The sequence below is a fragment of the Pinus tabuliformis genome, chromosome Q (genome assembly GCF_031772625.1).
Source record: "Pinus tabuliformis cultivar Carrire ecotype Pingquan chromosome Q, CPIR1, whole genome shotgun sequence".
In the NCBI taxonomy this organism is placed as follows: domain Eukaryota; kingdom Viridiplantae; phylum Streptophyta; class Pinopsida; order Pinales; family Pinaceae; genus Pinus; species Pinus tabuliformis.
In genome coordinates, this window is record NC_142296.1 from 1,020,738,639 (window position 1) to 1,020,754,029 (window position 15,391).

The following is a 15,391-nucleotide window of genomic DNA, read 5'->3' on the forward strand; positions in this document are numbered from 1 at the left end:
CACCTTCCATTCTACAAGGGAAGCTTTCATTTGTCAAGGAAAAGACTACAAGGCCCCTTCCTTTGACTCTTTTTGTGATTCTTTAATAAGAGAACAAGAAAAACTCTTACACCTTGGTCTTCTTAATCTTGGAAACTCTTCCAAGAAAGCGTTAGCCGCCCAGCAGCAACCAAATTCAAAGAATCCTAAGAAGTCATATCCTAAAAAGAATGGTCCTAAACCAAACAAGGGTACTAAGCAAACTCAACCTCAAAATGAAAGATCATTTCAGCAAAATGATAAGACCAATAAAAACAAATGGAAGACGACTGATAGACATTGTAACTTTTGTAATTGAGATGGCCACTTAGAATCTAAATGCTTTAAGAAGATGGAAGCCTTGGAAGCCGCAATGAAGAAACATAACATCCATGTGGAGCATTCTTCAACTTCAACTTCAACTTCATCTTCAGGAATGGCACTTTCTGCATGTCGCTGTCAATCATCTCAGTCTGGTTATGCATTAAATGTATCTTCTTCTTCTCATTCTCATGAGTGGCTCATTGATTTTGGAGCCTCTTATCACATGGCCAAAAACCAAGCCATGTTTTCTTCTTTAAATGATTGTAACACCAAAAATATATATGTTGGTGATGATAGATCTCTTAATGTTGTAGGGACTGGAACTGTTCATCTAGACACTGGTCAGTTTAATGATGTATTATGTGTTCCAATCTTATCCTGCAACCTTCTATCTGTATATCAGATAACTCATTCAGGGGAAGGTAAAATTGTTGAATTTTCACCTCATGATGTTGTAATCAAGGATCTGAGAGATCCTAAACAGATTCTAGCTACTGGTATTGCTGATGATTCCACAAGGTTGTATAAGTTTCACAACTTTGGGTCATCAAATCTTCCCTCAGTATTTGTTGCTCATAATGATGAAGTGAGCAAACTTTGGCATGAGCGATTTGGTCACTTAAACTATCGCTCCCTTCAGCATCTATGTAAAGAAAATATGGTGACAGGTCTTCCTATGGTATCTTGCAGAGATGGTGTTTGTTCTGGATGTGTACTTGGAAAACATCATCGAGACAGTTTTGAAAAACGTGCCTCTTGGCACGCCTCAGCCCCTTTACAGCTTGTGCACAGTGATTTATGTGGTCCACTTCCTGTTGCTTCATTCTCTGGCTGCAAGTATTTCTTAACTTTCATTGATGATTTCTCCAGACGCACTTGGGTATACTTCTTAAAACTCAAGAGCGAAGTATTTAACACTTTTTTGGCCTTCAAAGCCTTTGTTGAAAAACAATCTGGACATCAAATTCTTAAGCTAAGAACTGATAATGGTGGAGAATATGTTAAAAACACATTCATCAACTTTTGCACCGAAAATAGAATTCAAATGCAACATACTGTTCCATACACTCCACAACAAAATGGTGTAGCTGAAAGGAAAAATCGCACCTTAAAGGAAATGGCTAATTGTATGCTGCAATCTAAAGGACTCAGTCTTAGTTTTTGGGCCGAAGCAATTAATTGTGCAAATTATATAATCAATCGCACTCCTACTAAGGTTCTAAAGAATATCACTCCAGAAGAAGCTTGGAGTTCCATTAAACCAGATGTAAGTCATTTTCGTGTTTTTGGAAGTGAAGCATGGGCCCATATTCCAGATGAAAAGCATAAAGCTTTAGAACCTAAGAGTGAGAAATGTACTTTTGTTGGATATTCTGAAGATGTAAAAGGTTATAGACTTATTCCATTTAAGTCCAAAAATGTTATCATTAGAAGAGATGTAAAATTTGATGAAAATAAATCGGCCTGCGAGCCTAGTCCGGCGGATGTGCCACCTTTTCCTATCTCTTCTACTTTTGAAAACATTTCTTCTTCAGATGATGAAAATGAGGATGACAATCCTCCCCCACCTTCTCAGGATCCTCAACTTCCAAGATGGGTCCGTGCTACTCGGGATGCAGCAGGTGATCTTGCCGGTGATCCTACAGATCAGCGACGTACACGTTCTCAGTTTGAAAGAGCCTCTTCTTTACTGGCTCAAGCTCCAGTAAATCATTATCCTGACACTTCTGCAAAAGCTTCAGGCCATCCACATTGGGAAGCAACTATGAATGAAGAATATCATTCATTGTTGGCAAATGATACATGGGATCTTGTTCCTCTACCAAAGGGACGCAAACTTGCTAGATGTAAATGGGTTTACAGAGCCAAGTATGGACCAGATGGGAAAGTTGATAAACATAAAGCTCGTCTTGTTGCTAAGGGCTTTTCACAAGTTGAAGGCATTGACTACACTGAAACCTTCTCCCCTGTTGCCAAAATGAACTCTATCCGCCTTGTTCTTTCCCTTGCTGCCTCTTTAAAATGGGAAGTCCATCAGATGGATGTTAAATCTGCCTTCTTGCATGGGGACTTGCTTGAAGAAATCTATATGGAACAACCCATTGGCTTCATCCAAACAGACTCCAGCCTTGTATGTCGACTTAAGAAATCTCTTTATGGTCTCAAGCAAGCTCCTCGGGCTTGGTATGCCAAAACGGATAGCTTTCTTTTAGAATCTGGCTTTTCTAGGTGTTATTCTGACAATACTGTCTACACCAAGAAAGTGGGCAACTCTCTTATCATCCTTGTTCTTTATGTTGATGATCTTATTCTTACTGGTAGTGATCCCAACCTTATAAACCATGTGAAGTCTAGCCTTAAAAAGAAATTTGAAATGACAGACTTAGGACACTTACACTATTTTCTCGGTCTTCAAGTCTTGCAATCCAAGGAGGGTATTTCCCTTTCCCAGTCCAAGTATGCTTGTGATATTCTTCATCATTTTCACATGGAAGACTGTAAGCCAGCCCCTTCTCCCTTTCAGTCTGGAGTCAAACTTTCAGCCTCTTGTACTTCTCCTGAAGTTGATGCTACCTTATACCGTCAACTTGTAGGAAAACTCTTGTATTTAACCCATACTCGTCCTGACCTTTCCTTTGCTGTTGGCCTTGTTGCTCGTTTTATGCAAAACCCCCGTGAAAGTCATTGGAAAGCAGCCAAAAGAATACTTCGTTATGTTCGAGGTACAATACAGTTTGGGATTCATTACAGTGCCAAAGCAGCTCCTCTATTAGTTGGTTTCACTGATTCTGATTGGGCTGGTGACCCTGATGATCGGAAGTCTACTGCCGGTTATGTCTTCACTCTTGGTTCAGGACCTATTACATGGGCTTGTAAGAAACAGGCTGCCATTTCTCTTTCGTCAGCAGAAGCAGAGTATCGTGGTGCCGTGGAAGCTAGTAAGGAAGCCTTGTGGCTTCGTCAGATCCTATTAGAGTTTGGCTTTGAGCAGCAGCATCCAACCACACTTTGGTGTGATAATCAAAGTGCCATTCAGCTATGCAAAGATCCAGTCCAGCATCAGCGCAGCAAACACATTGAACTACACATGCACTTCATCAGAAAGCTCATTCATGACCATGTTCTTGAAGTGCAATATTGTTCAACAGATGATCAGGTTGCAGACATCTTCACAAAGGCTCTCACAGAGGCGAAGTTCACTAAACTTCGATATATGCTTGGAGTTCAGGAAGTTGTCACTAAGGGGGGATAGGCTCTAGTGCCTCCTTCCTTCTCCTATTGTGTCATATTTGTAAATCCTTCAATCCTATCCCAAGTTGTTCTTAAGGGGGGATGTTAGGATATTCCGACACATAGGAAATAGTTAAGTTCAACTTGGTCTAGTATAGAGTTAGGTATAGAGTTAGGTAAAGTGTGTTTCTTTACCGTTGTACATTTTGTAACTTACGATCCGACAGTCACGATATGTAGTGATCCGACGGTTCACTCTCTCCTCGGTATTACCGACACTTGATCCGTGGCTTGACACCCCATTGGTCCATGAGTTCTATTTAAAGCGCATAGAGGGTCATTGTTCGGGTAATCCGTGCATGAGAGAAGCTTATGTAAATTTTCATTCTTTGATTAATAAATTGCCTGTAGTAGCCACGTTGGCGCAGGCCGTGGACTGTTTCCCTCTTTGAGGGTTTTAACCACGTCAAAAATACTGGTGTATTGATCTGTGATCTGGTTGTGAGCGGTGTCCTTTTGGTGTTCTTTCTGAGGAACTTACCCTGTAAATTCCTACAACAAGTACTAGCAAAGTACAAGAAAGGGGAAGTAAGGGCTCAAAGGATCATAGTTGAATGAATTAAGGATTCTCTTGTTCCGTTTATTGCAAATTTGAAGACTTCCAAGGCCACATATGACAAGCTAGTTAATTTGTACTTGGTAAGTAGAATAAGACAAAAGATGTCATTGAGGAACAAACTGTATAGATTGAAGAAATCAAAGTATGAGGCTGTGGCATCCTTTCTCATGAGAGTCTCTCAACTAAGATACCATCTGCAAGGACTTGGGGAACCAATCACTGATTCTAAAGTAACCATTTGTGTACTAAATGCATTGCCCCAGAATGGAGCATCTTTGCAGCAAGCATTTATTCCAAGAAAGCTTCAACTCCCTTTGATGAGTTGTGGGCGTAGTGCATATTGGAAGAATCAAGGATCAAGGTCAAGGATGATATTGGATCAGATGAGCAATCTCAAGCCTTTCTAGCCCGAGTCAAGAAGCCGAAGAAAAGGAAGTTTGGTAAGTCCAAGAAGAAAGATATGTCCAAAGTGCAATGCCTTTGACGCAATGAATTTGGACACTTTAAGAGGGACTGTCGAAACAAGCAGAACAACAACATAAAGGAAAAGAGTGAGGCTCATGTAGCCGAGGTAGTGGGAGAACTTGAGAAGAAGGCAAAAAAGGAAGAAGTGAAGGATCTTTACTAATAAAGAAGGTTCACTGACTATCAGGTTCTTTATGAAGATTAATCTTTCCTTTAGGATAATATGTTTTGTATGGTATCATAGAAAGAAGCATATAATAGTTGCATGTCTAGAACTTACATGGTTTCTTTATAGAGATCATCTAGATAGATGAATAGATAGACCATTTTTGTATAATGTTCATCCATGTATTGTCTAGAATTATGTTAGAAGTTATCATCTTGCTTAGTTGAATCATCATGATTCAGGAAAGACCATCATTTTGGAAGGTGCTTGAGAAAAGCATCATGACAAGGTTAGTAGACATTCCATGTACTGTGGAAGCAATATTGGTAAAGGGATGAAGGAATGCAATGGGTCAAGGCGCTTTGTGAGAGATATATAAAAAGCTAGATGATCTGATGAAAGCATAGGAATGCATGTTGAATGTAAAACTTTGGATAAGATTGATATGTATAGAATCTTGTGAAAAGAAATTTGGTCATAAAATATGCTTGAGTATATGGATATATGATACTTCATAAGAATAAGTTTTGATTTACTTAAGGAGGTGTAAAGAATTTAATACTTTCTTTAGAATATATATAAATGATTAATATCCAGTAGATTCTTCGGAAGAAAAGTTGTAACTTGGTAATCAAGTTTGATCCTTGGGCACTCTGATGCATGTAGGAAGATTCAAGTGGATATGGTTGATGGAACGAGAAGGTCATCATGATGAGATAAGTCTGATTTTCATTATTGTTGGTTAGCTAGTTAAAATATTACTTTGCTACCTGGAAGATGTTGTAGGAATATATGATGGTAGTGGAGGCAAGTTCAACTGTATGGATGAAGGATATTGAAGGATGCTCGATATCTGATACCCGACAACTGTGAAGTCAAGATATGGACATCTTGGGATTAAGAGGTAGCAATTCGACAAGATAACTTGGAGTTCAAAGGAACATCACTTTCAAGAAGAAGCTATGATCAACTTGAAGTTTGTGAAGGCTCAATGTAATGCCTTCATATCAAAGAAGAAAGTGATGAACGAGAAGATTGGCCTGGAACGTGTCACAAGATCGAAGAGAGAAGGTGGCTCCATGATTTCTTGAAAGAAAGAAAGCTTGATGATGCATAATAAAGAGGGAGCCAGATAGCTATGAAGAACTGGTAGTTGACACTCTTATGAAGACAAGCTGTAAGGCTTGTGATGATGACATCCCAAATGGAAAGGAAGTCTTGATCTCCTCCAATTTTGAGAGGGAGTAAAGGAGTATCCTTGTATAGGAGCAAGTTTCTATTCTCAAGATTAAAGGAGAATAAGGATGACCTCTCGATTTGAGAGGGAGTGATGTTGGACATCACATGTGCATTCTACTCTTCAGGTGATGAAGACATATTGGCAGAGGATTGGATAAGCATCTGTGGTTCCTCGAGGATAAACCATCCAGGGAAGGAAAGGGACCTACACTCTAGTGTTTCCTTGAAAGCTACAAGATCGAAATTGCATGGTCGAAGTGGCATTCTGAGTAGCAGTGTCGAAGCTGGCAGGTTGAAGTTGTAGTGTGTAACAGTTTGGTGCAGAATCAAGGAAGGACTTGAGAAAGGGCTGACTTGGTACTAGGAGAAGGAATGGTATAGGGTTTGGGTCTTTATATCTCATTTGAAGCAGATTCTAAGAAGAGAAGAGTTTCCGGGTTTCCCCTTGGATGGGTTTTGCCTTGGATGAGAGCCTAATATCTATGTCCTCTATTGTTGTAGTTTATGTTCTTGATATTTGTTTGATGAAAGATCTAATTAAAAGAACACAAGAAAGCTAATAAGTTCACAAACAAATATTAAAGGAAAGGAAAATAAGATTAATAACTGCCATGTTGCATTTTCCAACATGGTATCAGAGATAAAGTGAGCAAGGAAGGCAGCTGGAAGGACACTAGAAGGAGTTACTTGTCAAGGGGAAGGGAAAAAGGAAACTCTCAAGAAAGGACTAAAGAAGAAGACTTTGAGAAGGATTGAAGACTCATTGGTAGAAGACCTAGAAGTAGGGTTTCTACACTGAAGAAGATCAAGTTTACATCAAGCTCACATCAAGGGAAGATATGAGAAGAAGAGTGTTGATCTCTCTCTAGAAGAAGATCTATTTGGAAGGCATCTTTGAAGAAGGTATCAAGGATCTTGGAAGCTATTTTTGTTGAAGACTCTTCAAGAATCTTGAAGGCATAAAACAAGGTTGAACACGTCATTGAGGAGAATCTTGATCTCAATTAAGTAACATATTATTACATCATGCCTGAATCTTCACGTCCTATGGGTTCTTTCTGCAAAGAGATCAACAAGTGTGTTAGGGCATCAAATTATCTAGCATGGAAGAAAAGAATTGACTTGATACTCAAAAAACAAGAAGTAACAAAATATGTTACTGGGGAAATGTCATGTCCCCGTTTTTATTCTTCTTGATAGTACAACTAGGGTGGATTTCCAAGGCAAGGGATGGCCAGGTCAATGAAGCAGGTTTATGTCATCAGGGGTCCGATGGAGTTTTGAGGAGTTTTTATGGGATTTGATTGCATTTGCTTGGCTTATTCCATCATCCGCACAATTTTCCTTTTGTTCCATTGCATTCCGACAACTTTCAAAAATCAACGTTATTAGTGGGCATAACTTATTTAAATATGCTCGAGGTGGCATTCCGGGAAGATTAATTGGTGGAACACCTCAGTGTAATAGCTTGTTGGAACCAGAACAAGAAGATGTACAGGATGGGATGCTGAGAAGAGACTTCCAGTGGCCAAAGAGAGTATGGTGGGCGATTTTCCATTTTCCTTAGTTAAAAATGACTTTAATTAGTTATTTAATTAAGGAAAGATAATTAATTAGAGAAAAAGGGCTAAGGGTGACTTAAGTGAAATAAAATTTAATTAAAAGGTCACTTGATAAAGTCAATGGAGGAGCTTCTAGAATAATAATAAAATAATAAAATAAGATGTTTCTAAAGGCTTGGGGATCTATCCATGAGATCTATAAAAGAGGAGGAGAAGGTCATTTGGAAACATCTTGGATCTTGGATTTGATATTTTTTGTGTGAGAGGTTGAGAACCCGGTTCTCTACTCTAGCAGTAGCCCCATGATAGAAACCCTTGGGTGATTCAGTGAGAGTGGGCGAGCACCCATCTCTTCCCTTGGTGAAACCATTCAAGGTTCATAGGTTGCAGTGTATTGTTTTTCAGTATGTTTTGGAGCCCAATTTGCAGCATTATTGTAGATATGTTGAGGCCAAATTATCTTAGCTGTATGGGTTGTATGTGCATGTAAAACCCCACTTATTTAATATAATAAAGCTGAGAGTTTTCTTATTCATTGTGTTGTGAGATTGCAATGCTCTATTTGTTTATTTTTACATGGTAATCTTTTGTTTATGAATAAAAATCTTTATGTGAATTTCTTTTTCCAAATTTTCTTCATTTGGGGCCTTACGGTGGTATCCGAGCATGATCTTGGCCTAGCTGTGGGTAACCAGTAAGATCATGGGAGATTTGGGCATGTATGCACAGTGACGGGTTACACGATACACCACCCATGGCTCAATGGAGATTCAGGATGCAAGAATTCTGGGGTGGAATCCGGCTCAGTTGAGGAAGGTGTCAGATGAAATCCATCCTTGTCCTTACAACAAAGATGCTAGAGGTGCATCCTTGTCCTTACAACAGAGACACTAGAGGTGCACAAGCCGTGGGAGTACAACCATCTACACTATGTGGGGAAAGCCGACATAATCAGAGCACCAGATCTCCTCAAAAGGAGCAAGCAGGCCAGAGATAGTTAGAGGATGAGTCAAGGAGATGATTTTGCTGGTGGAGACCTAGTTTTAGACATCAAGGGTCTGAGGAGGAGATTGAGCATGAGGCAGAGGACACACAGGAGTGTGAGGAGGACATTGGTATACCTAGTGTTACATAAGAGTCACATCTAAGTCACATGACACGAGGACACGAGACACGAAGGACATGTAAATACGAGTATTCAATACGAAACGCAGCGACCCGGAAACAGGACACGGGGGACACGTTTTATATATATTTAATATGTATATATATAACGAAATATAGTTTTTTACAAGCACATTTACCACAGTAATCTAGGACAAATTGTTACCATGAATAGTATGTTATCAAGAGTGTAATCACCACAATTAGTCAGTGATGTAATGATGAATTTCCAGCAGTGAAAGGGCCAGAACTAATTTCTGTCATCTCTTAAGGAGGCCACTTCATTAAAAAGGGGAGCTATCTAATATATGTTTACAGTCAGCTTCAGATGCAGGTTTGTCTTGGCCGAGTTCATAAACCAAGTGTTGTAGCAGCTTGTTAAAGAGGACAGAATTAGAGTAATCATCAAGTCTGGTTTCTTTTTACAGTAGGTAAGTGTTCCAATATATTCAAGAGAATGATCATATTCCTGTAGCAGCCTGGCAGTTAAGGAGGCCACATTGTACTCAAGGGAATCATCAAATTATCAATTCTGATTTTTCCTATCAATTTTGAGGTTATTCCAGGTGTTGTTCTTCCATGGCACTGAAAGGTAGATTCAGGGAGCAGTGAACAGTACTTACGATTGAATGAAATGCACCAGCTGACATGCCAGAGGTCTATTGTCAAACAATGATGAGATCATGTGATAATAGAGTGATATGATAAAGTTAGCACTAGCAGCCAATCAACATGCCTATAGTGCTCTAAACAAAGTCAAGACACCAACATTCAAACCGCAGTCCAATGGCTAATCTTGCAATGCTCCAACTGACAAAACTGCATGAAATAGATAGTGAACAAAGGCATCCACAGTGAAGTTTAAAGAAAGATAATATATGTTAGGATAATAGGATTCAAATCTTTGTCAACTGTGTTACCATCAGACAATGATGCACAGTACCCCAAACACTGGTCAAGATAACTGAAGTGTAAACAGAGCTTACCCACAATGAACGCTGCACCGGTTTACGGGCCGGTCTTGAACGCTGCACAGCAATCGCACCAGCTGCACCACAATCTACTCCAGACTCCTCCACACGACAACTCCAGACAACACAGGACGGAAATAACCCGCAAAAATCCATCACGCGGCCTTTTAATTACACTTTTTGTAGCATACGTATTCAACCGGTCGAAATACGTTAGGGCCACATTTTCAACAAACGAAATACGCGTTTTCGAAATTCAGGACATGACGAAAACCATAGAATACGTATTCAATTTTCCAGGACACGATAAAAACCGTATTTGACACGTATTAGGGCCGTTTTCATGTCCAATACGTAAAATATGGGACACGGACCTTGGAGGACGTGTCCTGTGACTTAGGTCACCATTGTTGGAGACCTCTTTAATAGCACCGGTTGACACCTTGGGGAAGAGTGTAGAGAATACACCCTTCGGGCCATCCATTGATGAGGTGCTAGGAGACACAAACATGTCCACCATTGAGAAGGTGACATCTGTTGTTGAGGTATCTGGGGTCGTGACCAAGTTTTCAGGTGATAACAGCGCACGACAGGATGATGAGGTGCCGAGAGACATCACTAGCCTTGATGAGGAGCTGATAGGTACAGAGGCACCCAAATCTACGACAGAGTTGCGGGATGACAACCACCTGCAACAACATGGAGAACACATAGAGGGGTGTGACCTAGTCTTGGAGGGGCAGTTCGTGACTCATGTTGAGCCCATGGTGGAGGAGGACGAGTAGTCTTCTTTGGGGCCAACCACTGACTTAGAGCTGATAGATGCACAAACTGTCAACAGAGTTGCAATACTTCAAGATAATAGCTCTCTTTGGGTTTATATAGATGGGGCTTGTAGCACAGTTTGCCGACTTTTTCCCATTAGAGGGAGAGAGGCAACCTTTGTTGGACATGTTTTGATTGTCCAAGTAGAGCTTTAGGAGTTGAGCATGGACCAGTATCAACATAGCAGACGTATTCCTTGCACAAGAGTCCATGCATTGGATTGGCGAGAGATCATGAGTTGGTACCCTACTGATAGAGTATCATTTTTAGTCAGAGGCATTGTATTGCATGAGCCCTTAGATGTGAGGGGTATTACATGCTTAAATTGGCAACAGGATGTAGGTTGGCCACTCATCAGTGTCTTAGCACAACATCAGCATGATGAGATTGACCTTCTTTTATGTGAAGAATTGGATTGGAGAGAGGTGATGAGTTGGTACGTGGTGGATGGGGCAACATTCACAATTGGAGTTATAGCACAACAGGAGCCTCAGAGCCTTGATGCGAAATGCCTCCCTTGTTGAGAGGGAGTGTTGATGTCTTTGCAGGATTGGACATACCATCTCCTTAGAAGCTAGATGTACATGGCTAGCTCATGTTGATTTAACCAGGGGAGATGGATTCATTTACTTGAGTAGCTATCAAGGACTCGGGCAAACCATCTCCTTGGAAGCCAAACATACTTTGCTGGGTCATGTTGATTTGACCAGGGGATGTGGATACATTTAATTGAGTAACCATGAAGGAATTTGGCTGGACCATGTTGATTTGGTCAAGGGTGAATGGCCCAGGAAAATTTCAGATTGGATAGATCTTCTCTTGAGAAGCCAGAGGGACTTGGTTGGACCATGTTGATTTGACCAGAGGAGATAGATGTAATTAACCCAAGAATCCATGAAGGGCTTTGGATGGGCCATGCTGATTTGGCCAGCGGTGAATGGTCCAGGGGCAGATTCTCTCCTAAGAAGCCATCAAGGACTTTAGCTGGGTCATGATGATTTGAACAGAAGAGATTGATACATTTACCTGAGGAGCCATGCTGATTTGGCCAAGTGTAAATGGCCCAGGATACTCACATTGCCTACTCTAGGATGGAGTGATCTATAGACGTGCATGTGAAGAGTCACATTGCCTACTCCAGAATGGAGTGATCTATAGACATGCATTAACATAGCAAGCTCATGAACTTTTCTTGTGGAAGGAGAAAATTCAGCTAAGGGGAAATCCGTTTGCAGCTAAGGAGAATACCTCCTTCGCTAAGAGGGAGTGTTGATTTTTTGTAGCATTGGGAGGTATTCCCACTTTGCTAAAGGGCCTCCTAAGTCGTCCTTAGAAAATTAAAATAGAAATTTATTTTTGGGGCACTACGTCGGCCCAGGAAGACAAGTCAGCCCAACTCATGAAGGGATGTGTCCCTTGGGTGATTTTGCCCCATTCAACTTGTATATATAGATGATGTGACTTTTCACTTTCACAACCAACAAAGAGCAAGCCTGATCTGATTTTCTGAGATTTATCTTTTCTCTTGGACAACCACACATGTGAGGAGAAAAGGCAAGTTTGACCAGCTTCTTGAAGGTCACGTTGACTGAGTTTGACTGCAGTATGATTGAGTGAAGTATGACTGTTTGACCGCAGGGCTCCAGGGTGTTGACCACAAATTTTACAGTTTCACCAATGTTGATTTTGACTAGTTTTGACTAGTGTTGTCTTGCTAGAATTTGACCAGGTTTGACTGGTATCTTTGACTTGGTTATTGGCACAAATTTCTAGACAAATTTTATTGGTAAACCGTGCTGAAGAATAATTTCTCCTAAAAGAAAAGTTTCTGGGTTTTCTCCCAAAGTTGGGTTTCCCAGGGTAAAAATATTGTCTCTATTGTGCATGTCTGTCTTTCTATGATCTTTACTGTTTCTATTGTACTTACTGTTGATATTTTCTGAAGTGTAATTGTTCAATGATATTAGTGTAATAAGAATATTGTGTGAAATCATTAGGAAGTAATTATATAGCAGAAAATTGGTTTATACTGTGCATCTTGTTGAAAATTCAACAATTTTTAGGTTATTATAGCTTCATAAAAGTCAGCTTTTCCTGCTAATCCGTTGGGGCACGGCTTGATTCATGGAAATTTTAGTGAAGATGAGGGTTGAGACCTTTGTTGCTTTTCTATTCTAGTTGGGATAGGGTTAAATGAGTGTAGAGTTGTGAGCTATGGCTCCATTGCATGATTATACACCTTTATTTCTTTTGTAACAAGCTTAATGGATCTTCACGACTTGGACTCTACAATACCACATATATGTATATATTTTGATAATGCATAACATGAATCAATGCAGTCTTACTATTTCTTGCAATAGATGTAAAATGTAAACCACTCATTTGTGAATGAATAGATCAAATTATGGATGCTTGCAGCTCTGATTTCTGTTAAATGTTTCTTGAAAGGGTTGTGTTCTAATTCTACAATACAAAAGTTCGCCTTCTATTTTTTGTGTGTAATGATGCTTATACTCAAAAGAATTTGGTTTTAAGATCTCCTTGCTTTGTCATAGGTTATGGTAATAGCTGATAGTATGATTCTTTAAGAAGGCTAGAGTCTTTCTGAATACACCATATGACCTAGGGTTACATGTTCTATTTGGCCATTTGTTTCAATTTTTAATTGCTATGCAGGATTCAAATGAATTTAGACCAATGCAATATTGAATGATTGGGTATTAAGTTATAATTCAGAACCAGGCAAGAGCTATGAACAATCCTAAACAGGGCATCTAATGGTCAATTACTATCTCTATACTAAAGCAATCAATGAAATGAATTAATATCAATAATTTCTAAGTTAAGAAGCTAATAATAATAATAATAATAATACAAATTGGAAATGAAAGGTAATCTAAAAACTAAACAAACATAGTTAGCATGCAACAATGAGTTAATATAATGTTATTTAGTTAGTAAAATATCATTACTTTCAATCTTCACTCCTGAGTACCTCAGTATCTTAGGTTCCTAGGTTAATTTGCTATTTTTAAAATCTCCCTAAAATATCCCAATTGCAGAACCCTGGAGTTTTGATAGCACTTTCTAACAACACATTTGAGTGTAATACAATAATATTTTTCCATTACTTAAAATTAAAACATTGCAAGATAAATCAGATCTAAGTCAAACATAGTATAAAGTTTAAATGCAACAAGTACATAAGATATGGAAGGCATGCCATTGATCCCATGACGTAGATAATTACTTCAGAATTTAATCATTAAATAATTAAACATGATAATGACTACTTGTAATCATTATCTCATTGAAGTCCAAGTGCTAATCCAAACAATATTCTAGAATCCCACAATTCACTCATCAATAAAAGGGGGGAAATTGCATCCGAGGGTTGATTTTCCACCCAACCGATGCAACTATCTTCACAAGTGTGAGCCCTCAAGTAGGGCATAAAGTCAATGAGGTGAGGAATTTTAGGGCACACAGAAACTCCTTACAAGTATTTTATCATAGATTAGACTTCCAACTGATCAACCTCAATGTGGCAGGGGGGTTCTTGGTCTAATGGACTCCTAAACCCTTCTTGGTATGGTGTTCGTGGGTCTTACTAACACCCTCATCTCTGGGGTCACAATGACACTTGGTAGTGGCGCCTCTTTGCAAAGAATAATACGAAGTAGCTAGGCACAAAATGAGCCTTAGTATCCTATGAATGATTTGTACATTCCCAACATCTTAGTTTCTTAGACCAGGTTAGAGCAATCAATAATCTGCTCTACCAAGTACAAATTCAAATCACAGTATCTTGCAAAACAATAGTAAAATATCATAACATTTCCTCATGAGTTAGCCCTTTGGCAAGGCAAGCAACTTCTTTTGTAATCCTTCCTAGGTGCAAGATCATTTTCAAGATTTGGTTCTTGGCCTTTCCTCTTCTTGGGCAAGGGTGAAACTGAGCTAGAGAGTGAAATTGCAAGTGTTAAGAATATGGTAAAAACAACTTGCGACTCTTTCCCCTTGGCCCTTTTACCCTAGTTAACTTTAGAGATCATTTTCTCAAGTTTTCTCCTTTGCCAATTCTTCCTAAGTTCTAGGATATGGTTTTCACCCTCATTGAGTCACGAGTCCTTTCCCTTGAGTGTGTTTCCCTTGTCTTTCCATTAGTGTTTCAACTTGTAACATATTAATTCCTCCATTGATACCAATGTACATGGAACATCATCTTTGTGAAACAAGTAAATCATGACATGAAGTTACATCATTAGGCATGTTATTCAACAAGTTTGTATGATATCAACGACATCGTTACATAGCCATTATGAAGAACATTGGTGCTAAGCAAATCATCAGAAAAGAAATGTCAATGCTCATCACAATCTAAGCAATCACATAGATGTCTAGGTTTATTGTAATCAACGACCAAAGGAAGCAACATTGAGGGGATGATGAATCTGTAACACTATCTCCTATTAGTCAAAACTTAGACATCAAGCCAAACATCAAGGCTTTCCATTAATGTGTTGCACACCAAGTCCAATATTTAGGTGGGTATAACTCAAATTACTTTCTTTGGTTTTCCTTTGCAGGTGAGGGCTATTTGTCGAGATCATGGTATTGTTTGCATTTCTAGAGGAGGAAAGGACATTGCAAAGCTCATCTTTGAGAATGATATCTTGTTTGAAAACAAGGTACTTCTACTCATGGCTAAATTTTTTGGTGAAACTTAATTGTTTTCTTTTATAATTCCTTTGTTTGAATGATTTTATTATAGGCTATTGCTATTTACTGCTAGTATAGAAGA

The 15,391-nt window shown here is 39.2% G+C and overlaps 1 protein-coding gene across 16 annotated transcripts in view; it reads left to right on the top strand.

Moving 5' to 3' along the window:
* Positions 1-15,391, top strand: part of LOC149222965 (uncharacterized) — a 380,581-nt gene that overhangs the window by 239,028 nt on the left and 126,162 nt on the right. For all 16 annotated transcript variants that reach the window (XR_016249451.1, XM_089385682.1, XM_089385683.1 and 13 more), the window contains one exon: positions 15,177-15,278. Coding sequence is in view for 15 of the 16 variants with exons in the window: in XM_089385682.1 (XP_089241808.1) it covers positions 15,177-15,278 (102 nt within the window). In the remaining variant the exon portion in view is untranslated. Of the gene's footprint in view, positions 1-15,176; positions 15,279-15,391 lie in introns of those variants that run through there.